Source organism: Barbatula barbatula (genome assembly GCF_947034865.1).
Source record: "Barbatula barbatula genome assembly, chromosome: 9".
NCBI lineage: Eukaryota > Metazoa > Chordata > Actinopteri > Cypriniformes > Nemacheilidae > Barbatula > Barbatula barbatula.
In genome coordinates this window covers 21,596,740-21,622,263 of record NC_136772.1, presented here as the reverse complement: position 1 = coordinate 21,622,263, position 25,524 = coordinate 21,596,740, and the positions used below count along the sequence as shown (strand labels likewise).

General features: G+C 39.8%; 1 protein-coding gene across 1 annotated transcript in view; it reads right to left on the bottom strand.

Annotated features, from left to right (window-relative positions):
• pard3bb (par-3 family cell polarity regulator beta b) overlaps nucleotides 1–25,524 on the bottom strand; it is a 287,217-nt gene that overhangs the window by 149,851 nt on the left and 111,842 nt on the right. Inside the window, exons 8-11 of the mRNA XM_079465100.1 lie at nucleotides 23,849–24,234; nucleotides 19,738–19,877; nucleotides 18,868–18,996; nucleotides 3,637–3,822 (exon numbers count right to left, since the gene is read on the bottom strand). Coding sequence (XP_079321226.1) covers nucleotides 3,637–3,822; nucleotides 18,868–18,996; nucleotides 19,738–19,877; nucleotides 23,849–24,234 — 841 coding nt within the window. The remainder of the gene's footprint in view (nucleotides 1–3,636; nucleotides 3,823–18,867; nucleotides 18,997–19,737; nucleotides 19,878–23,848; nucleotides 24,235–25,524) is intronic.

Here is a 25,524-nt window from a genome sequence, read left to right as displayed (position 1 = left end):
TTGAACTACAATGGCATGACAAAGAAGTGATAATAACAACAGAATAGCTGTGGGTTGGCTACAGCATAGATTGTGTATGTAAAAACAAGGCAAAACAATTCATCCAATTAAGGATCATAAAAAATACATATGAGAGATAATGAAAAATGTTTTACTTATGAAAGACTTTCATTGCTAATTTTTAGTCAATGGTTAGCATTAAATACAATACACAGTGTATATCATTTAGTTCAAATTATATACAAGTATATACAATATACATTTCCGCTCATCCATTGTTTTGTCTTGTTATCATTATAACATCAACTTGTTACCAGTCTAACATCATCAAAGCTGGTTTTAAATGGGTTTTAGCTGGACAAGCTGGTAAACTGTTCACGCTGGAAGACCAGTAAACTACCCATGAAAAAACTGCGAAACAACAGCTTTATCAAGCTGCTGAGGACCACCTTAAACCAGCTATTACCATCTAAGATCAGTGACTTGTATCCTAAACCAACTATTTCCTATTTAAACCAGCGACTTCCAGCTTAAAACAAGTATCCCCATCTTAAACCAGCTTTTTTTAGCTTAAACTAGTTACTTTTATCATCAATAGAACAGTTATTTAATCTGCAACCAGCTGACCTTCTAATTTAGACCATCCATTTCCTTCTTAAACCAGTTACATTCATCTTAAACCAGATATTGAATCTTAAACCAGATATTTAATCTTAAACCAGATATTTCCATCGTAAACCAGCTACTTCCATCGTAAACCAGCAACTTCCATCGTAAACCAGCAACTTCCATCGTAAACCAGCTACTTCCATCGTAAACCAGCTACTTCCATCGTAAACCAGCTACTTCCATCGCGAACCAGCTACTTCCATCTTGAACCAGCTAATATTCAGCTAAAACCAGCTACTGCAAGCTTAAACCAAATACTTTCATCTTAAACCAGCTACTTCCAGCTATTTGCATATTAAACCAGTTATCACTGTCTTATACTGGCTACTCCCAGCTTCCATTTTACATTTGTTTCTTCTGTAAAATGCCACAGAGCTATATGCTGTCTATACTGTTAGCGGAGTACCGCCACACATGCAGTTAAACCGTTTACTGAACTAACACACACACCGACAAACTCTGAAAGCCCTCTCAACATCTCCCTGACTAACCTGGTTGGCCCGATATAAATGATGGAAGCACACAAGCTCTGGCTCTCTATAAATGAGAGAGATAGACTTTCATTACTGAGGCCTTTGGGTGAAAAGATGTTCGGTCCTCGTGATACCATGAGTCACAGAGAATCAGGGATCTTTATTAGAGCCATGATCTAATTTTCAAACTGGATTCTGTGAAATCACATAGTCCATCTCTGTCTGCAGCTTGTGAGCTGTTTCAACAGCACATCTGTCTCACATGGTTTTACTTTTGCCTCTACAGAGAGCGATTTCGGCAGAGAGAGATGACAACTGGGAACATTGTCCTGTTGTGAGGAATAGCATACAAGTCAACCTTCATGTTTGTCTGTGAGTTTGGCTATATGCAACGTATGACATGTATATTGTCAACGCTGACAACACAGGGTGTAATAATTGAAGGAATGCAATGTCCAATCGTCATATAAACAGCCTCTTAAATAGAGCCAAATAAAAGGTTGTATGGAAAGTGTCCTGTGCAACGTAACGGCTGGAAAACTGCATCTTCCTTAGTTTCCAAACACAAACCAACAATAACCTTACAAAAAAAACTGCTGGCGTTCACCCCTCTTGCCTTCCCACTTGGGCTCTTGGGAGAAGACGCAATCCCACCCACAGACTCGGGCCGCTTCCAACTCATTAACATGAGCTTGGAGAGGTTTTAATTAGCATTAATGTGCTGGAGCTAACACACACACAGTACCCTGCACTCTCCGCGCTCCTTCAATGGGGACTGGATAGGGAATTAGACGAGTGTTCCGCTGTGCTGGGACTCAAGTGTGAGAGCTCATGTGTATCACCTCTCCGTGGCTCCTTCTATCCCACCCCGACCAAGATGATCTGAAGAAGCCTCGGGATGATGGAGAAGCTTTAGATTTATGAAGTTACTTTCCCTCAACACAACCTCCAAAAGCCTCTTTTCCACCCTGAAGGCCTGACAAAGAGGAACGATGGGCTGCTTCAGTAGGGTTGTCAATCTGACCCTTATCTCCTCACGTAAACTTCACAAAGTATCAAGCTTGAATGTGAATGCTCTGGTGGGCACACAAACACGCACCAAAATTCCCATCTGACAAATTTTCACATGGCTGAGCAAAGCAGGGGTTGAATGATTTCTGTATAGACTAGATTATACCAAATCTGCAGGACTCTTTAAATCATTCAGGTTTTTATATCATGCCAATAATCCACTGGTGGATTTTCATATCTTTGAACACCTGCAAAAACCCATAAAATAATATCATTTTTACCAAGAGAGGCCAGACGTATCCTAACAGTCATACACGTGTGACTTCATGTAAAACTAAAGAAAAAGAATGCACAGAACAGAGTGGACAGGCCTATCCAATCAGCACCCTACTGACATTCCTTCTGTCGAGGTCACATTAAACCTCACTGGGTGGAAGTAACAGGGGTCAGAGGTCAAGGGAAGCAAAACACATGCCAAGTGCAGCTAATAGGGTATCATGACCCATTTACAGTCTCAACCCTGAAGCCATCTGAGATTTGTGTTCCGTACGGAATGAAATGTATGCTTCGTAACTTAAGTGCAGCAGCCCTTATGCAAACTTTACTACATTAACCATAGTATAATCACAGTATTGGTAGCATTGGGCTGCCACAACAACTAGATCATTTTCATAAGGGAGTGTTCATTTGTTAACGGTGTGTATTTTGTAGCAGTCACTGTTATGTTCTTGAGCAAGACAATTCAAGACCCAATGAAATGGCTCGTCAAAGAAAGTTTTCATCTGTTTTAATATATATTCCCTTTTTCATGTATTTGTTGAATCATTTTGTGTATGAATGATGATAACCTCAGTCATATTAATTTCTTGGTTAGATTGCAGCTGTAATGCGTCAGAGGAGAACTGGTCCTCCCGGCTGAGACTGGTTTCTCCCTTGGTTTTTGTCTCCATTTATTTATTATTGGAGGTTTGTTTCCTCACAACTGTTGTGTGTTGGTTTGCAACACTGTAATAAGTGTTACATAAATCAACTTGAATTAAATTGAATTATGGCAGGAATAAAAATATTTTAATGTTTTTACACACATTTTACGCTTTTCATTTTCTAATGGATAGCTGAAGATGGAACGTAGAGGATAATGCACTAGGGTCCCCTGTATTGACGGATGTGCAAGTACGTCATCAAAAGGCTTTTTGGGAGCTGTACACTGTAGGGATCTCTATTTATGAAGAGGTTACTATTTCGTACTGTGGAAGGAGGTATAAGGTGGAAAGGATGAGGTTATTCTGGAGAACGTTTTATTGAAAAAAATCATGAACAAAAATTGTACAAAATGAGTCATCAACATTCCTGGACAAAATTGTAAACGCATACATAATTTAGTCGACTTTCAAGAGTACACGGGAAGCCTCAAGCCTAACAGACATAGACTGAGAGCCACAAACTGCATCTGGCAAATGTGAATGTAAATGTGCGGTGGTACCTTAAAAGCTGCTCCTCCATGGATGATGGACTTGATGAAGATGCCCAAGTCCTCGCCTGTCTCTCGAGACTTATTACCCTTCAGGCTGACCCCTAACCCAGCTGATCCAGAGTCATTGAGAGGGACCTCAAACATCCGCTGCTCCTTCCCTTCTTCAGACAAGAGCAAACGTGCCTGCTCCTCTTTCTGAGGGAAAACAACAATGATGGGAGAGAAAAAGACGGGGATGAAGAGAGGCCATTTCATTCCAACATAAAAAGCCCACTATTATAGAAGAGAATAGCTCAACCCATTCCTATTTTCTGTCTGTGAAAGCAATGGGGTCATTTAGAAACATAATCCATTCTCCATTATAGAGTCCAAATGCTCACCACCACATCCCCCCAACCAACCCCACCGCGCATTCTTGCTCCCCGCTTTTGCCTATTTCCTTTTCTCTTTGTCTGCTTCCTGTAATAATGCTAAAATTACCTGGACATCTCGTCAGTAGAAGTTTGTTTTAAAATGAGTGTTAATAAAACCGGGAGAAAATTACATTATTGTAAGTGGATGGCAAAAATTATTTTTGCCGCCAAGGAAACAGGCTTTCATTTCAAGAGAAGGATGGAGGAGAGCAGATAAAGGAGAAAATGGATTTAAAGAAAACGTTTCTATTTGATCTATATAATGGAACAGTGTAGGTTAGAAAGAGAGGGAAGACTGACGGCAGATTGTCTAATGGCACATCTGAAACATTAGGGAATTGAGCATCTTAAATCATCTCTGAATATATGAAAGAGAGCATATTAAAAGAAAGATTATCCTTGTTCATTAAAAAAAACTTTTAATATACCAAGCAAGCATACTCTCAGACATTCACAATACAAAAATCTTCTTACACCGTCCATTTACGGAAATAACGTTACTAGAATCCAACATTCTTCACACATCCCAAAGACTGTCCGGTCATGCTGAATTACGTTCATGTATACATACATATGTTGACAAATGCTAAGTGTAAATGGAGCAGCAGACGCCGCATGAGAAACGTGATGAAATCCTGCAACCAACACCAACCGTGATAGGTTTGAGAAGGGCTGCTAAGGCTGAGTATGTGTGGGTCAGCAAGACCTGGTTTATCTCTGTTTACTGAGGGATTGTGGGTTTTGGATGTATTAGTGTCATGCACTCGCAAACGAACGCTCAGCTCAGCAACTATGAGAGTGAAAAATTCAGCTGACTGTGTCATCAGTAAGCGTAAAAAGTTTTAGGAATTTAACCTTGAGGTGAAACCTAAAAGCCTTGAAACTAGCACACAAATGCCAGAGTGACCGGCTTTTAAGTGTCGAAACACACAAGAAGTGTTCAATCACACAAGAAAGGATGAATCCAGTATTTGTGTAGGGATCAAAATCGTGTTAAATTATTCTGACACATGCTACGTTTCAACAATGCTATGACTACAAGAGCCACCGGTGGTCAAGTGTGAGCGTCAATCATTGGACTTAAAGGGATAGTTCACCCAAAAAACGAAAATGCTGATTCAAGTTGATTCAAACGGGTGTAATGTTCATAGTTCTTTTTAACAAAGATATTTGAGACTATTCTATAAATTAACATGAGATATACACAAACTATTAGGGAGTAGGGAGTAACGGACACTTGTTAGTTACAATAAAGTAATGCTCATAGATGATACTATTTATATTTTCTAATTGACTAAAATACTTCCTGTCATATATACGAAGGGCCTAGCTATTTTTTGTACGTGTATAGAGTCAATTAAGCCACGTGAACTCGCCTCAAGTATCCAGTGAGTTGCAAACTGTCCAGGTGAAAGGATCAGGCTGGGCTCAAAATTATGACAAAGCTCTAAAAACATACAAAGTCTATCAGCTAGGGAAATCAAAGCGCTCAAGGCCGCTGTGTGTACAACTAGCAGTGCTTCTGTATGCTATATTTCGCAGCCAAGTCCACCGCCAGGACCCCGCTCTGAAAAAAAGTGCAGTTTTCCGGGTTAGAACGGGGTTTATCACTCAGTGTGCACTCCCTTGCGTGTCTGTATAGGAGACATATGTCTCCAGTTCTAGATGAGATTTTCTTCCCAAGGACGAAAACTCCAATAAGCTTTATTGCCTCAGCCATAATGACAGGCAAAGTCATTCAAACTGCAATTCTGACAAAGGGCGTAAGTATTTGAATAAGCAACATCTATATGTCTTATCAATGCTTTGCCTAATCTGCATTCGCAACATCTGTTCCTCAGCTTAATGATGAAGAAGACGCATGATGTCATCAGCTGTAGCAGATGGATATCCGTCATCTATAGGTACGGCGGCGAATGACATTCTGAGGGCTTAAAGTTGAGCAGATACACAGCTGTTCGTTCGGGGAATCATGGAGGCTTTCAGGAGCTCTCTTAAACTTTCTGCGTCAGTCACTCGCAAACACATTTGGTCTTCTGTCTCTATTGTTTGTGGATGAACAGTCCGGTCCTCAGAGTTATTGAACCCCAGGGAGAGAGATGGTGTGTGTGTGTACGCGTGCACAGTGAAGACGGGAAGAGGAAGTGGGAAGGTCCTCTAGGGATCCGGGAAGCCACTGGATCTCAACGGTCTCCATGGTGGCCACAGTAAACTAAGCTTCTAAAGCCTCCTCCTGAGCACAAACCTCACCCCGCAAACAAACACACACACACAGCAAAAAGCATTCTGTGGCAAACTGTCAATTACATGTGATGTATGCCATACCCACCTGGGGAGTAATGATTTTCGGGTAGTCCACGGAGGTATTACTGAAAATGCATGAGGAATCAAAACAGCAGACAGATGCTCGAAGACACGCACGTCAGTCGAACAAAACTGACGCCAAACCAAAGTTGTGGTGTGGATATGTGCGTCAAGATGCTCTGGAACAACAAAACCAGAGGATTGTGGACAACCAGCCCTGCATCCTTCTGATCTCCTCCATCGACAAGTTACTACAACATGAGATTCATTCCTCTGCATCCCAGAAAACAACAATTAAATCAGATGAGGTGTTGCACAGCAGGAAAACCTGAGTCAACCTCATTACATCCTGCTGAGAAAGTCCATGTATCAATCCTGTTAATGGGCTACAATACTCAGCCGTCTTCCTTCTTATCCAACCAGAGAAAAGTTGGCATGCTCCGATTCATCAGTCTGACACGACTGCAGCGGTTAATGACCGACCCGTCCCGCAGGGTTATCTAAACATTAGGATCAAGCTAAACAAATGCAGAAACACCTTCAGACTATCACGCTTGGTTTTAAAACCGTGCGAGATGTCTACATAGACATCTATCTAAAAATGGAACCTCATAAGAGAAACTTGGGAATGCTCATCCCTTTTTTTATGCAATGCATGAGTGGGCTATCCCATTCCTATGATGCCTAAAATGTTTCTTAGGTAGGCAAGGAAAGAACTCTATGTTTATTTATCTAATTTCATCTCAAATATTCCCATGAAATATCACGTTAACTGATTTGTTCCCCGTATTAAGTTTGTTTTCATGCTCACACGGCAAATGACATTTTAATTTCCGTTTGCATACATATGTACAGGATTACATCTGCAACACAGATCGCTTGCATCACCGGTAAACAAGGAAAAGAAAGCTAAAGGAAATCTCAGGGTCATGGTGCCTGATCCCCTGCCATCCATTTCCGCTCAATGCTGTTTCACACAGACTGATCCAACCGATAAAAGGGTGAGGAAGAGGAAACATGGTAGCAAAGTCGCCGTCCTTCACTGACGCTCTCTGACATTGATCTGCCTAAACTTCCCTCATGATGTTTGCCCACAGGGGCTCAGGAAATCAAGAATCAAGGCCGGTGTGTCTCTGACAGACACTTGGATTTAATGGTCACTTCAGCTTCTTTAGCATTGAGCCAACAAAAAAAAAGACAAAAAACAGGCGTTCTGTAAAGGTCTTACTGGTAACAGGAAGGAACAAAGAGAGAGACACAGTGAGCACTTCCAGACAATCGATGATGTGATGTTAAACAAGAGCCAAATTGGTTCAGTTGATGTCCTTGCCATGTGAAAAAAAACTAAGGTAAATGTTCCGTTCTAATGGCGAGAGTCGGTAAATGTGGAATAACACATAGTCGAGGTTAAAGGATCAGTTCAGACAGTTATATACTGATGTACAAACCAATATGATCCAAATTAGAAATAAAATGTATTGAAATAGCATTAAAAAAGTGAAGTGAAACAAGATAAACAGTGCCCTCCGCTATTATTGGCACCCTTGGTAAATATGAGCAAAGGCGGCTGTAAAAATGTATCCACACATTCAAAAAATCTACAATATTCCAACATTTCATTAAGTAAAACACTTAGTAGTGGGGGGGATATCACTTTTATTTCACTAAAAAAATATTCATTTTTACACCCTGGTCACAATTATTGGCACCCTTGGAAATTTTTATGAGTAAAATATCTCCCAAGTATATTCACATTGATATTTATATTTTCTGAACACACAAAGGTGACTAGAAACATGATGTTGTCCAGTCATGACTTCTTGTTGCACAGGAGAATAAATATTAATAACTCAAAGCCCAAACCCCCTAATTCCTTAATCTCAATGGATAAAAACCAAAGAAGTTTTAATGGACTGGAGATGCTGAACATCTGCTTGAAACAGGTTGTGTGTCTATATTGTCTCAATGAACAGCGAGGAGAAGGATTTGAGTGGCTAAAGACTCTTCAAAGAGCACAGATGGAAAATAGCAGTGACCTGTTGAGTTTGGGGTCAGAAAGCATTTAATAAAAATAAAGGAAAACAAGACCTCCATCAGCTCAAGTTGTTTGGGAGACTGTTCAAGAAACAAATCTTCTGCTATCATGCAAAAACAAGCTCCACCATATCAATCTGCCATACTGGCACTTCAAGCAGGACTGGGGTCTATGGCCATATGAAATGAACAAATGTTTTTGCCAGCAATAAAACAAGATAGGTTTGGTGTCCACGGATAAATATGTCGCCAGATCTTTACTGTTGTCAATCTACTTTATACCAGAGGTCCAGGACATCTTGTTCAGATACATGGCATCGTGTTTTATATCAAATACCAACAAATTAAAAATAAAAACCTGACTTGCTCCTCTAGAAATATCATAAAGGGTCGTGCTTAAATCTTCCATCAGCACGCTGGTTCGAAATAAACATCAAAATGAGCAAAAAGTGTGTCACTGAAGGCAAAAACCAAGATCCTGTCACAGCCATCGCAGTTCCCTGATCTGAATACTATAGAAAATGAGAGGGATGAACTGAAGATAAGAGAAGATGCTCAATGTTAAGAGATTCTGTATGAAGGAATGGACATTTTCATGAAAATGGAGATTGCGGAAAGTTTCAAATACAAGGGTGCCAATAATAGTGGAGGACACAGTAAAAAGAAATAAAACACACACGTTTATGGGATTTTATAGTGTTTATGTGATTTTGGAGCTTGATCTCACTCTTACTTTCTTCACATTTACAAAATATTTATTTCAATAACTGCACTTTCCATTAAAGAAAGTTTAGAAGGACAATAATGTCTAAATCTGCAGGTTTTGGGTGACCAATTCCTTCAACATGGCGCCCTGTTTGTACACTTTTGTCCCAAACAGACAGCATTCAACAGCACACACAGACACATACTTTGAAAGCGCTCACACACGTGGAGAATTCAGACAGGGACTAATCAATGGCGAAGTGCACAATGGGTCAAATTTTCAAGATAATTCTGATGTTTTGGATGCGGTTTTTTCAGCAAATCTACAAAATATAAATGAATTTCTTTGAAAACACTTTCCTTTTTATACTAAATGAGTGGAATGAGTATGATCTTATTTCCTTCATCCACTAGGCTGGGTAGTAAATTATAAAATGCGTTATCAAACATGCCAACATCGGCTAAATCATCCTTCTCACAACAACAAGCGAAATGAGCATCCGCGCTCCCGCAAAGTGTAAGCGAATTCTAGTGGTCTTCTCTGCCTGAGGGCACTTCCGTTCGCATCGCACGAGGATGTACATTCAATCGAGTCGAACTTCATAAACAACCAGCAAAAGTACAGCACTGTCGTTCACATCCAAACTGGAAAAAACATGAAATATTGTATTACAGAGTCTTATTACGGTCTCTCCGTAATTGAAACAGTATTAGATATTATGCAAAACACATCCAACTACATAAGTGAGTGCAGCTGGGATGGTATTAACTCCAGCGGGTCTGGAAGAAAGACTAAATCCTGGATAAACACATTGGAAAGCCGACCGGCCGTCCGGCATGCTCGGGTTCTTAAGGGAATAAGAGGATCGAGCGCGAGTGTGTCAGACGTGAAGACATGCGGCCAGATGGGTATCAACTCGTGTTGAGCCGGTGAGGTCATGGTGATGTCAAAAGAATGACGGCAAACAAACTCTGGAGAACACGGCAAGAAACTGTTCTCTTTTTGTTTGCGAGCTGCAGTCTAAACGCTCGGTTGGGTTTTATGTGGAGAGCTTAGCAGATCTCCTACGATGCTGATTTGCTGATAATCAAATCCTCTGAATACACAAGAACATGAATCAAACCCACCGAGGCATTTAATGGGTATGGATCAAAGGCCCGGTTCTGATGGTGGAGAGAATAAAACTGGGAGAGAGTAAGCTCACATTGTGTGTGTGTGCTCTATACCTCCAGCGGGCTTCTCAAATGATTCTTTCATTTCGGAAGCACTCCGCCACCTTTCAGCAGTGAGCAGGTGGTGAATTGAGCGGTAAGGTGTGTGCGCGTGTAGTGATGGCGAGATGTCTTTGTAGTACACTCTATACATGCATTTAGGGAGTGCAGCAGATGGCAGAGGAAGGTGTTGGAAAGAGCTACACAATCATTACACTTGTACCCAATGCCACCCAAAACGCATACTTTTTTCTTGCATGGGATACAAAAAATTGGATACTCACAACACGATACGAAATAGAGCCTGACACTCTCAAAATGAAGTGCGTAGGGCCCCGTAGGGCTAGAAACCTATTGTATTTGTTAGTTTTATTCCTATTATTATTCTGCCCCTAAAACTGATCGTGCAGCCTAAACCGAAAGGCCGTCTTGCTCGCTACTCAGACACATGGACCCAGCCAAATCGGCCCATAGGTGGCGCTACAGCGAGGAAAAGCGTGTTTGCACTCGTTACTCCTAAACCATTTGTCGCACACCCAAGTGTTTTATATCATTGTAATCATTGGCTCAAAACTTAAAAAACGTATATCTCCGATTACATTTCCGATATGCAAATTTTGCATTTTATGCCAAAAAAAATGAACTAGTCCCTGGATTTTTGCGCGATCGGAACCAAACCAACGCTGATGAATTCTGTGGAGAGTGAATGTGAATAATCATCCAAAAAAGTTGAAATTTCGATTCATCGTTGCTAGGGGGCGCCAAAACGTCTGAACCGGAAGTGGCATATTTTACTAGAATGGCCATAACTCGTGAACCGTTTGAGCAATCTTCACGTGGCTTGTACCCTATGTGTAGACTCTCAGGTCACAGTAAAAAGGAGTTGGCGTTTGGCCACTAGGTGGCGCTATAATATACATGAACTCGAAAAGGGCTATAACTACCCAACCGTTTGCCCGATCGACTTGTTATTTGGCATGGTATGTCTTAGTGTCATGTACCATGACTGTATAAAAGGACAGTGGCGTATCTAAAGAAACATGGCGGTCATCAGCCAATGAAGTTTGAGCACTCATTAGACCGGGTTAACGGAACTCGATCGAAACGACACTCGCTGGGCTTGTTCGACTTGTGGTCCTGAAGGTCTGTAAGAAATATTATACCAATTCGGCCACCGGGGGGGCGAAATAACGCTTTTGGAGTGCATAAACTTTCCTTTCACAGTCGCTTAGGGGCATACACATTTTAAATAGGCGGAGCCTATTACATTAAAATGTCCATAACTCGAGCACTATTAGAGATATCATCATGGGGCTTGAAACAAATGTGTAGACCATCACTCCGAGATGACTTACAAAATACTGCGGCGTTTGGACACTAGGTGGCGCTATAACAGTAAAAATGGCACAATTGACACATCTTTTGTTGCCTTAACAATTGTGTATCACCTGACATTTGACATTTACACAAACTATCGATATCATATGAAAGCTCTCATAATTCCAAACAAATTTGGCTCTTGAAACATTGATGTCGATCAAACAGTTTGTGAGTTATCTGTGATGATGTTAAGAAGCTGTTTTTGCGAACTTGTCCTAGGTTTTTCAAGCGATTTCAAAATTTCCACCACAGTACAATTCTCTGGACTCTCTCGATCAATAACTATCAAAAACATGTTTAACTTTTTCATTTACGTGACCATTACAGGGACCTTTATTATATTAAAGTGAACGGTGTATCTGAAAGCTTGCTACTCCTTAACTAATAATCCAATTGACTTGCCATTAAGTACAATCATACGTCTTATTACACTAAACAAGCATGTTAAATATGATGGTGATCGGACAAGGGATACGTTTCCTGTCTCACAGGAACAAGGTGTTAGACATATAACGCATTAAAGATTAAACGTTGCTTCATATTTAAACATCTATAAATATAGAACATGTCTGGGTGGTTGTAAGATGCTGTTTTTCTAAACATAACACACACCTTTATTATGTACACCAGTTTAATTGCATGTAAACAAAAATAGCTACTTAGCAGTCACATGGCAGCAACTCAATGCATTTAGGCATTTAGACGGGGTCATTTCTTAAATGGATGTGACCAAATGAACCTGAAAAGATGATTCCCCTCAAGTGTACTATATGTGCATATGTGTGTAATCATGCGTAGTGTCTGTGAACCGGTGCTGACCGTATCTATAATTTTTCAGGCGTTGGGAGTATCGTCCACTTGGGTGTTTTAGGATGAGAGTCATCGGCCTACTTGATGAAGGCAAAGCTGCTTTAGATGCCTTAAAAGTGCTCGAACCCCTGCTTAATGCTGCTTGCAGCTTTAATATTTAATTGAATTTTAAATTAATATTGTTATTTTACCGTGTAATAACTATATAACATAAACGATTTGTTGAATAATTGCTAATTTTATTAAATAAACATAGGTCGTGTAACTTTGCATTTAAAGAAAACATATGGGACATCTAAATAAAAAAAATTGGAGATACATGTTTAGCAAAGTATAGGTCCTTCTCGGTTTCTTTTGCTTGATATCGGAAATAATCTACAGGCACTCCATTATTTGCATGCACAAATGCGTGCATGCGGAGTAACGTTTGTTTATGCTGTGGCTTTGAAACCGCCTATTGGTTAGATTTGCAAAACCCAGTGACAAACATAAAGATTTACTAATAATAATGATCAAAAAATACAACACAATACAATATTTTATGTATAAAAAAATCCAGTCATATCTTCTCATAAAAGACTCAAAATGGCAACTCCCAAAAACGCAAACGAGTCCATTATAAAAGGAATCCAAATGACCCCAGTGGCTTAACGTAAAAACACTATTTTGATCATATGTAGCTATTATTGTAACTGACAGATCGGCGCTACGTCAGTTATGTAGAATCTCATTTATTCTCACGTGTCAAGAACTAATGAGATGGTTATTGACATGCTTGACCATCATTTGTGTTTAATTTTGTATATGAAGTCAAATCTGGGATGGCAAGAGTGTGTGCACATTAAGAGACGATAGAACGTACATTTGTTTACTTTTGTAAATATACAGTACTGCCGTTTCTCGAAAGACCCATGTTCACACACTTCTAATACTATCCTACATAATAGGCTTCTGTATGATATGCTATGATGTAATTCTCGCTTTCTCTCTCTCTCTCTCAAAGTTCAGTCAGTACTGTATATGCACCATCTGGGTGATTTTCTCCGGGTTTCACTACACAAAGCCATCAGTATGGACTTCATTTCACCAAATGGAGCACATACCCCGATCATAATCAGGTTTGAGCATCAACAAATACCCCGAGCCTTTCATCAAAGCCAATTACCTCTTCACTAAGAGCCGAATACATTTCCCCTTTTAATATCATGTCTCCAAGAGCCATGTGCATGCAGCCGCGATTACAAAGCGTCCAATCAACCTCTCTGCTTAGGGCGCGCATGCTAAAGTGCACTTTTTACCCCTCACATGCATATGGAAGGACCATTTACCTTTCAGAACACAGGATCATTAAAGGCAGCACGGGGGAAAACTGTAGGATAAACAGACGCACATCATATTTTAAACAAAGAGCGCCCTTTCGAAGGAAGCCAATGGGCTCTAAAGGTCGAGAGAAATGTATCCATGAGTAAATGGATTCTGTTTAAGTGAAGATGAAAGCAAACTACCGAGAACGCTGTAACACAAAGAGGTCAGTGAAAGCATTGACGTTTCTAACCACGTCTTCTACTGGAAATCAGGAAGCTGCTTTATTTACCTGTTAAGAGGCCGAGACTGCGCTTATTGGTCTTCTGATTGAGCCTGGAAGCCAGGCCTTGCGGCCCCCAGAGACTTCAGAGGGCCGGAGTTACCATCATCAAAGGATTATTGAGGAAGCAATGCAGGTAGTAACAAGGACGTCTGGATATGAGATTAAGGAGCAGAGAGGCCAGCATCCCTACTTCCTGGTTTTGAGTAGGACGTGCCAGAGAGCGGAACGCTGTCAAAACAACATTATCACACGGGCTAACCGCTCGTCTTCACAGCTGGAGTTCTGGAAGAGATAAAGCTTTGTCAGGGCCCTTATTACCCAGCTTGGTGCCATTGTCAGCTGGCTGTTTGAAGTACACAAAGCCGCCTATTCGAAGGGGCGCGAGGGTCTTTTGTCACGCCATTTTTAATCTACCTCCGTCGCAGAAAAACACTACAAACCGTACAGGAAATGAGTCCTCATTTCTTTCCCTTTTGTTCGTGGGGTCATATCTAATATTACTATTAGAAACCTATAGGAGCGGCGGTCAACGCTCGATTTTACATTGGTCGCCCGTACTACTGAAAAGAGAGATTAGGGCTGTGTGAGGTTCTCTGTGTGTGGCGAAAGGGTTTGGGAGTCTTTCAGAAACAGCCCACCTGGCAGGTATAGATACGGGTTGAAGCCACCTGCCCAAGTGCAAGCAGGACTCCTGCCGATTCTTATTTTCATTCTTCACGTGACCCAATCACCACCTCATGGGTCCGTCAGAGACTGTTCATCTCTCTCCATTCACACCACATGATCTTTCTATCAAACTCCTCATTTCCCCCCATCTGATACAGGCCAACTGCTATCAGTTCTTTGAGTACTGATGTTGATATTTCAGATATATTCAGAAAAATATCAATTGATATGAACATGAAAGAAATGCAAAAATACTGATTATATTTGTATTGTAGAAAAATATCTACAGTATGTGCTTGTTGATTTTGAAATGTTGGAAAAATGGCGGTATCCATTGACATTGGTTTTGTGTTCATACAATAGAAGTGAATAGGTAGCGTTGTTGTTCGGTTACCATCGTTCATCAAAAGATCTTCTATTGGGTTCTTCAGAAAAAATAAAGTAGTTAAAGGTTTGGAATGACATGAGGGTGTGATAGAAAAAGTTCAGCTGAATAATAAAAAAAAAAGGTGATGGGTATCTGAGTGAAAGTTATTAAAGGGGTCATATGGCGCGAATACGTGTTTTCTGTGTCTTTGGTGTGTTATAAGTTGCAAAAATTAAAGTGTTGGAACAAAAGATGCATTCTATCTAAAAGCGAATGCTCACCCAGACCTGCCTGAAACGCCTCGTGTAACCACACCCCCACAAATCTACGTCAGTTCGTGGTATGACTTGACTAAACCGCCCAAATGTAAACGCACGTAAGGTTGGCATACCTGTTAGTACAATTGCTTTGGAACCTGATGTTCCAAATATGGTAAGAGGCGTTACATTTCTGTCACACGACTGCAGTATTCGACCAATCACTACGCACTGGTTAACTGGCCAATCATAGCACACCTTGCTTTTCAGAGCGATGAGCTTTGTAAAAAATCTGCACGTTTCAGAGAGGCGGAGCAAAGAGGAGACACAAACATACACGGTATGTAGAAAATACAGCGTTTTTACAACCTTAAATCGAACATACACATTGCATCTAAAACAAACCCTAATATTAGTTTTAGCCGTGTCATATGACCCCTTTAACATTTTAAGTTTATTTGCTCAATCTAACAAGATTATAACCAACACAAACACTGTCAAGCGCTAAATTGAAATATATCAACAGATTGAGAACTTAAAATCTCATTGGTTTGTTACTAGTTGTTCAAAGTGTTCTTCACAGTAATGCCACAGAAGACATTTTTGGGGGGTTTCTCAAAAAAATTTGAGTCAACAGTTGTTATAAGAACCATTTCTTTCTTACCTTTCTTAATAGTTTGTTCAATCTTTTTCTACTGCAAATAACCTTTCTCGCCGCAAGGTTTTGTGGATGTTAAACCTTTTTTTAACCACACAGCCCAAAAAGAACCACTCAGAAATCTTTTTTAAGACTGTCGATTTTTTTTCTATCCCATTGTTTCTCAATTTACTCAATTTCACTGTCTCCTACCGGTTTGGTATTTTTCTTAGCTTTGTGTCTTGAAGAAAGATGCTTTATATGCCCTCTGTCACCATTTTTCACTCTCTCCACCTTCTTCTCATTGTCTCTTGTCATTTGTCAACATGTTATCAGCGGGTCTATCTCCCTCGCTGTTCTTTCTCTTTTTTACATTTCAATCACTCACTCTTTCAGCTTTCGCTCTCAATATGTATCTATATTGATCTTTCACTGTGTCTCCGAGCTCTCCTTTCCATACATTAATCTCTGACTACCATATCTCACAGTCACACACGAACTCAAAGAAGCTCTTTAGCAACTCAAAGCTCGATGTCTACACCGCCTGCAAAACCCTCCCGGTGTTTGCTAACCAAATAAAATCTGTCACCGCACATAATGTGCATAATTTTGTGTGCGTTTGGAAGACTTTATAAACAGATTTTAATTCACTGAAGTGTTTTAATCCACTGGGTTGACGTAAAACTAGTGGTTTATGGGTAATGAGTTGCAGTCAAGCTGCATATCGCTGCATATTAACTGATCGGTGGCACTGATGCGGCGAGCAGAGATCAACACAGCGCACACAAGAGCCGTAATTGAACAGTAAGAGGCCTGATTCAGCAAAGAACAATGTGTGAACAAGCAGGAATTGACTTTAATATGGTGAATATTTTTGTTTCGTTTATAACAATGCATGGGAGGATTTAAGGCCGTGAAGTGTAATATGTGGTTGAGGTGGGCAACATATCGTAACCAGGTAACAAGGAGAGAAAAGCAGCGAAATAAATTTGTGGTTTTACAGCATATGTATTGGACTGAACTCATAACATTTGCTTCTTCCATACAGACCACTTCACAAGATGTAAACACTGCGTTAACATGCACCCTCCTAATGTGATTATAATAGGATTTTGGCAATACCGCGATTACATTTTACCTCATGTAAACACAATCATTTGATCTAAATAATGCTATTAAAGCAACAACGAGCCGTTTTGGTGCATGGTTCCCCCATCCCCATGTGGTTGATAAGCGCAATTGTCTGTTATCAACGTTGTAAATATTGTCGCTGTATAAGCTTCCACGTGGGCAGGGCAATACACATTAATTTGTTGACTAAGCAGAAACCACTGTTACATCATTTCACTTCATAAACTCTGCATATACTAAAGCACTCTTTTGGCTCCTGCGGGGTATACTAGGCTTTACTAATAGCTAAAACTAGATACTGATGTAGCAGCTGGCTGTTAGCCATTAGCGCATAGCGTGCTAGCTCCATAGCAGCTAACATTTGCAGTCACCCAACACACAACGCATGGACGCGTATGTGTTTAGTAACCAATGCAAATCATTTTCTGTAGTTATTTTTTGGGAAACACACTCAACCAGGCGTTGTGCTTTGTGGAATAGGTGCAATGAATAACTTACACTCAACTCGCTATGGGAATAGTGCCTAGCATAGTAACTATAGATACTGATAACATTCGTCTACGTCAGAGTATCAGAGTTTAATGTCCATTACGAAACAAAAAGATAACCAAATGACCGAAACCAAATACTGAGTCATAAATTCCTCTCATAAAGCTGTGAATTTATCTAAAGGAATCCATGAAAAACGTTGAAAGTGGAAGCCATACTGTGTCTAATTTCCCATGAGGGGCAATGTTTGAAATGACATTACTTTGTTACAGTGAAGTGTAGATGGTTCTCAGACGTTGGTTATTTAAGAAAATAGCTGAATCATTCAGAATCTGACTGTGGAGCGTTGGGCATTACGTTGGGAGAGATACAGGAAAAGAAAGCGCACATCTGTACGGCTGTAGTCCCTGTCTTCACACAGCCCTGCATGCTCCGGCACTTCCTGTAGGAGCGCTCAGACCTCCCGCGCCACTTCCTGTCCAATCGCTGAATCAACATGCTGGGATAAGAGCAGGAAGTCAGACTCAAAGGTGAGCGGACGGTGCCCGCGAGTATGTTTGGAGGGAGGTCATCGCTCCATAGGCTGGGCGTGTGGGTCGCAGGGTTCATTGGGAAAGATATCAAACAGACAAAAACAAAGAGAGGGAGAGAGTGACAGGTGAAGAAGTCCGAGCAACCTAACAGACAAAAGCTTGCATACTTACGCGCCTCATAGGGGTCGAAACAAAAGCAGGAAACTCTGAGCTTCCTGTCCTCAAGGTTTGAGGAACTGCAGCGTGACTATGACCTTCCCAGTCCAAGACGGCAAACAGAGCCGTTGGGCTTTGGAGACAGAGGTGGCAGTTGAGAGAAATTACTAAGGGACATATGATATCACCGCAGATGACCCAAATAACATGTCACTACATTTCCTGTTGTTCTGAGGGACAGGAAGGGCTCTGATGAAGTACACTGCCATAAAATATTTTATGAAGTCCGGATATTTGATGGGGTTTTCCAAAGCTCTGCAAGCTGTATAGAGGTGCTTGCTGGAAACTCAAAGGTTATGGGTGTGAACCCCATAAGGAGCAATTCACACAAGCCACAAGTTGTCCATTTGTTATTTAGGTTGTGTTTTGGATGTTCATGTTCATGTACAGGAAAGGAAGAAACAAGTCAGACAGGAAGAGGTTTAAGAACGGTTTATTCGCCGCAGATAAGAGAAGGTACAGTAGGGTCTGTGGTGCTTAGACAGAGATGACTCTTACCAGCTCCCGCGGCAGGAACATGTCTTCTAGTCTGGCCACAACTAGACACACGCTGTCACCCTGCTTAGTACAACGTAACATGGCCACCAGTTCCTCCTGAGTTCGGCCTGTGATGTCCACACCATTCACCTGGACACACATGTATACTTGGTTTCAAATGCATCTCTGGTAAGCAATAATCAAATAAAACATGACATGAAAACGCCTTCTGTCTCTGTTCATTTCAAGTCTATGTACACCTGTAGGTTTATGCTTACCCTCTACGTGTCATACAAAACTGTCATATGTATATAAAAATCACATATAGTAATATCTATGATCAGTTTGCAACTGTGTTAAAATGCACATTTATTTAGCTAACTGTAATATTATATAATTGATTCTAGCTTGTGTCTTACACCTGTACTTAATATCACCTCTTAATAAAAGATTATTCTAGTTTTGTTTGGTAACATGAACTTTCTGTAAAACTGCGAATTGTACAATTGACATTTGAAAAAAGCAATATACAAATAAATGTGAATTGAACTGACTATGTTAAAGTCGTTATGAAAGCAAAATGTAAAATAAAATAAAAAGTTTGCATATGTGCGTTAAGAATATCTGTAACTAGTATGATACAAAACATTAACACAATGTTTTTAGTTGAAAGGTATGAGCATTCAAAACTTACACTAAAATGAAAAAAAATGTTTGTGACATCATTCCGCAGATGTTTACATCAAAGCAGATGTTTTCAAGTCACTTCTGTGGATCTTAATAAAATATATTATGAATTTTAAGTCTGAATTACATTGGGGTTCTTTCGCACGTCTCCACATCACTATATTACAACAAAACTGCCAAGACTCTTTATGATCCGAGACTCACTTCCAGGATTCTGTCACCCGACTGCAGGCGGCCATCTTTAATAGCAGCTCCTCTGGGTAAGATGTTTTTGACGAGGATGGGGCCTGGTCCGTGCACCGAAGAATCTCTGGTCACAACTGTGAAGCCCAATCCTTCAGGACCTACAGAGATTGGGATAAAATAACTCAAAGTGATATACAAGATCTGATGAATGTCAAAAACACTGTTTCGCATACATTTTAGAGTGGTCAATATGGGTTTTGAAATGCCTTTCACAAATTAAATATGTAGATCTGACATCATGCAAGAACACAATTTCCTGTTAACTGACTAAATCTCAGAGCTAATATTGTGAAAGATTGTCTTATTGGCAAATAGTAGCAGATTTAAAAGACTGGAAGACATATTGGTACATATTTTAATGGCCTATCTACACTTTATGGCAATGGCAAAACTAGCCTGCTTCAGTTATAATGAACTGGTCTTCAACAGCTACAAATACTGTCTCAAATACTGATAATGCAAGGAGCCAACTAGTTTTATAGAATTCCACTGTAGACTAGGTGCAATACTTAAACAGTTTAGCATTTAAGATAAGCAAAATTAAGCATTCCAAACTTTAGAGACTCGCTGAAAAAAGGACAGAAAGAGATGCATTAGACTGACTCAGGCACTTGTGAATAACTCCTCTATACACATGTCTACATATGGGTGGGTCTGTCTGAGGTCTGTCAGGGAATGTCAGACGGATAAAGGCCATCCTTGTGGGAGACTGAGATTAGAGCCATCTGGCTTTAGAAACTGAAGTTTAATTTCACATACGGACACATTTCAAAGAGCCACAGACAAAATAGATTTAGAATGCATGAATATGAATATAAAAGAGAGGTAACTTGTTTATACGTATACTGAAGAAAACGAGTGAGATAACGGTACAAGCATACAGCTTTCCTAAACAATCTGAAGCAAACAACGCATCGACCAAGAACAGACCTATCATTAGTGATATAAACACGACCTCTCGCATTAAAAAGGCTGACATTTACATACATACACATGCGTTTGAAATGTAATAGCAGTTCCACATTCAAAAAACATCTCACAATGGTTTAAAAGTAAGCATCAGACAAAAACATGTTAGCTTCCCTTTACTAGCTTACTAAAGGAGGATATTAAGGAAGTAGGCTGCTCTATAACAGGTGGTGGTCCATTGAAACCACACTGTCGCCTTGACCTGCGCATATTGCTTCTCACAGCGGTCCTGATGCTGTCACGGTGACTGATAGGTAGATTAGAGTACAGGCAATAGCCCCCGTGTGACATGAAGCATGTCTTTAGGGGGGATATTTCCACTCTTGTCCCTGACGGGGCTTGGGGATAAAATGATGGACAGGATGTAGAATGAAAAAACTAAAGATTAGACTGCCCGAGGGGCAGTGGTTGTTCTTTAAGATGCTATGTTTCAGACTATAGAGGAGCGTATAAATCGAAGGCGGTCTGCGGAACAGAGAGCCAAGCCGCGGCGTTTTTATGCTCGTCATTTAGCGCAGCCGTTGTACGGTCAGCTCTTTTTTTGTTCCAGCGATGAATTTATATCATCATTAATGGTTGGATCGATAAGAACTTAATAGACTTTGTAGGCTGAAGTTATAGCTTCATCCATTTGGCGGGACTGCCAAACCCACAAAGTTGACCATTGTTGGAGTAAAGTACAGAGAGAATAATTTTAAGAGGAAGTACATTTATTTTTAACGGTCTTGCAGGATTTAACTAGTTCTTTGGAAATAAAGGATTTCGATGCACTGTGTAATTTTTTTGCTGCTCTATTGAATATGTAGTTACAGTAGCTACACTATAAGCTACTTGCAAAAGTCCAAGATACTTTATATCCATCTTAAATTGTCATCAACCTTTAGCAATTTAACCAGCGCAATTTTTCTGAAACAAAATAAAGAGTTGTTGAGTTTACAGATATATCGACTATTCAGTACTAATTTTATATTATTTATTATCATTTACATTTCTATGCATTTGGCAGACGCTTTTATCCAAAGTGACAAACATTGCATGTTACTATACATTACATCCGAGTATGTGCAATCCCCTGGGATAGCGTTGTTAGCGCTATGATCTAACCATTTTTGTCATCAAATCTTTTGATCGCATGTGTGACCTATTTAGTTGTTTTTTATTTTTTTTATTTTATTTTGGATGACCCAATTGGGATAAGGGATGTGCAAATGACATGTTTATATTATTATTATTATTATTATTATAATATTGTATGTTAATTAAAATTTACCTCTTAATAAACAAATCACATCGCATCATATTTTTTTGTATATTCCTGAGAGAATGTCCATCTCAGACAGTATCGTGACAAAACGTCCATTATAAAACATTTAGTACTGGTTCTTGATTATGATTAGTTGCGTCGTGTTTTAAGAAATTGTAAAATTACTTGGCAACCGCTTTGTTCATTCTAGCTGCGTCACAATTTGCAAACTTACAGTCCTAAATAGTATTCGGAAAAAAAAGGTGCGTCCAAAAATCACGCACTTACGCACTATTGTACGCCATTTTGTAGTAGTGCGTTCACATTAATATTCTCAAAAAAGAAGTGCACTTCAAGTACCCGGATGATGCACTTTTTCAACCGAAAATATGAAGTGTGGAGCTGTGGACATGCTCAACGGTCGCAGTTTTGCTTACAGCTATTTATTTGTGCTCCCCCTAATGACGTCTTTTGTCTGGGAAACCGATATACTTCCAGTTAGTGTAAAACTGTTTAGTATTCCATTCGGGATGATACTACCCTTGTAAAATTGTGCATAGTGTATAACAGTGGTATTCAATAAAAGTTCCAAGAGGTCCGGTCTTTCTATTTTCTTCTAAACGGAGGTCCGAAAAATATGTTTTTTGAAAATAAATGCTAATTCAATCAATTTAGCCCAGTCGGATATACTGTATGAAAGATATGATCTTTTATCAGGCCATTTATTTTATATTTTGATATATGTATGTATAGGCTCTGTGGTTTTAGGGGAATGCCCTCTTTATAGATGTCTGATAATTAATATTTGTAAATAAAAAAAACTACTGACAACATGTAAATGTAATGTAACAATTAAAATGTTATATAACAAATAAAATCATAAATAGAAAACATAGTTACTAACTAAATTAGCCTTTCCATGCCATTGTCACCTTTTCACATTCATACCAGAACTACTTCAATCTTTAAATAATTTCCAAATAAAACGATATATGAACAAAATATGAACCTGCTTGTGAAAACCCAGCAAATGTCCTTCGGAAAATCATCCTACAGAATATTTTGTGAAAATATAACAATATCTTCAATATTGACTGAATAATACCAAAATCTTGAAATTCGATTATGAGACTTTAGCCTGGGTAGATAAAAAAATACAGGTCATAAAATATCACAAATCTGCTTGAAAGGATGGGGACATACAGCAAACAGTAACAGGCTGACAGATAAAAATGCTTTAATATTCGCTGCATTTTCTTTACTGTTGTGTGTCCATTAACCTGCTCTGCGTGTCTGCACTAGTGTTGTTCAAATAATCACGTGTTTGCTGCTCTTCATGCGGCGCGTCTTTGGCGGGAGAGAATGATCGGGCGCGGAGCGGAAAGGGTAAATTACATGAATATTCCTGAGAGCGCGTGATGTGATTCTCCATTGTGAAGAAGCGCGGATCAATTCAAACAACCAAAATAGTCAAAAGTTTGAAAGGGTTTATTAGGCTATGTCCAACCGTACCGAACGAAGCAAAGGTCCGCATCTGGACCGCGGTCCGCCTATTGAGGACGACTGGTGTATAGTATGTCAATTGGGCCTCAACTTTAGTATGTCCCAAATTATAGTACTTTTTGAAAGGTTGCTGAGAGGACAGGGCATCACACACCACGCGATAAAATCTGCAGACTAGCGCAGACTTCAAAAAGTCCAGACAATTTGAGCAAAAGTCCTGTAGACTTATTGACTATAATTTACACTCGTAGTTTGGAAAATGGTCACGGTGAAACCAAAATAAAACATAACAAATGTTAATTTGGCCAATTAAATGATCCCAAATAACCTTTAACTGCCTTCACAGGTGTTTACCTTTCTTCAGGTCGATTCTGATTCTCTTTCCGCTCTTTCTATAGGGATTCTGCAGAGGTGAGGACCCCACACTTGTTTTCAGGAGGGGGCTTTCGCTGTTCTTCCCTCTGGGGGTGGGGGAGAGGCTGAGGGGTAGTGAAGATCCTAAAGCGTGACTCTCTATACTGCTGCTTGACTCCTGCAGCTCGGCGTGCCATCCTATAGAGGACTCCACAGGTCGCACCTTCAGCGGCGGGGGGTCCTTGGACCGTGTGGACAAATCACGGTTTTGCGGGTTGAAGAGGTGACTGCTCACACCCTTCTCGTAGCGATCTTTATTAACCACCGGAACAACTTCTAAACGAACGATGGGCGAACGCATGGCTTGTCGGAAAATTTCCTGTGCCCTGGTAAAAGAGAGAGAGCGAGAGAGATAAGGGAGACAGGAAATAGAAAAAGCAATAACAATTAAGAGACAATTATTGGAAGGTTGTGTGATGAAATGAACCGAGAATATTAAAAAGGTGGAAATTATTATATCGAATAGTCTCGGGTTAGATAAAACTCGCTCTGACATTATTCCGACAGCGTAATTGGGGTTATGACTAATAAGTCCTACGTATTACAAATGACAAAGCAATCCCCCTTCTTTATTTTTGGCTGAGTGATTTCATTTCAAAACCGTCCATCCGTCATGAGCTTAATGAGATTAATGTTCCCTTCCACTGGATGAGAGAAATTCTCCTTAACAAACACCAGCGTGTATAGCATACGTGTAATGTGAACATTCACATCAGTGTTATGAGTGAACAGGTACATAAGTAGACATAACTTATATTGATTAGCGTTGTGAGATAATAAAAAAAAGGGTAGACGAAACCAATAGCAGTAAAATTGTATGATTTTCAATTCCATATTAATGAATGAAATAAAAACAAAATGTAATCCGGTTGGAAATATTGTTGAGTAATTTATGTTTCCGACAGGTCTTTCAATGACATGTCATTCCAATCCTTTATGACTTTCCTGCTCAGATTTGTTGATAAAGTCTAAACTTCAGAAACAGGTCTGCCTATGAACCAATTTTCCATTTGCAAAAAATCCAAATGAACGTGATAAAGTTTTCGGGAGACGACAAATTCAGTAGGATTTCTGTGAATTAAAATGCAGTAACCTGAAGCAATAATACCCAACGAACGGGATTCCTCTTTTCTGAACATAAAAAAATGTAATGTGCCAATTTATGAGGAATATGCCCCATTGTGGATGTAAAAATCCTGAAGATGGCACTTAACCGACTATGCAAAATCATGCACTTATAATAAATCTGTGCTGTTAACGTGGTAAAATCGTAATTTTTTCATGGTAAGGTTGACATTTTCACAGAATTGCCCTAAAGATTTTGAAGAACGATAACCAAACAAACATTGGCTCCCACTGACTTCCATTGTATGGACACCAAACCACTCCGACATTTCTCAAAATATCTCCATCTTCTTAGAGTCATTGTATAGGTTTTGAATGAAATGAGGGTGAATAAGTAATGACAACATTTTGATTGAAATTTTATGTAAATTATCCCTTTGAAACAATGTAACTGTTTGCATTCATACCTCACCAAGTCCCATTTTACTAATAACTGTTTTGTATGATAAATGTGTATCAACGAGTAATAACTAACTGGTACAAAAGAATGC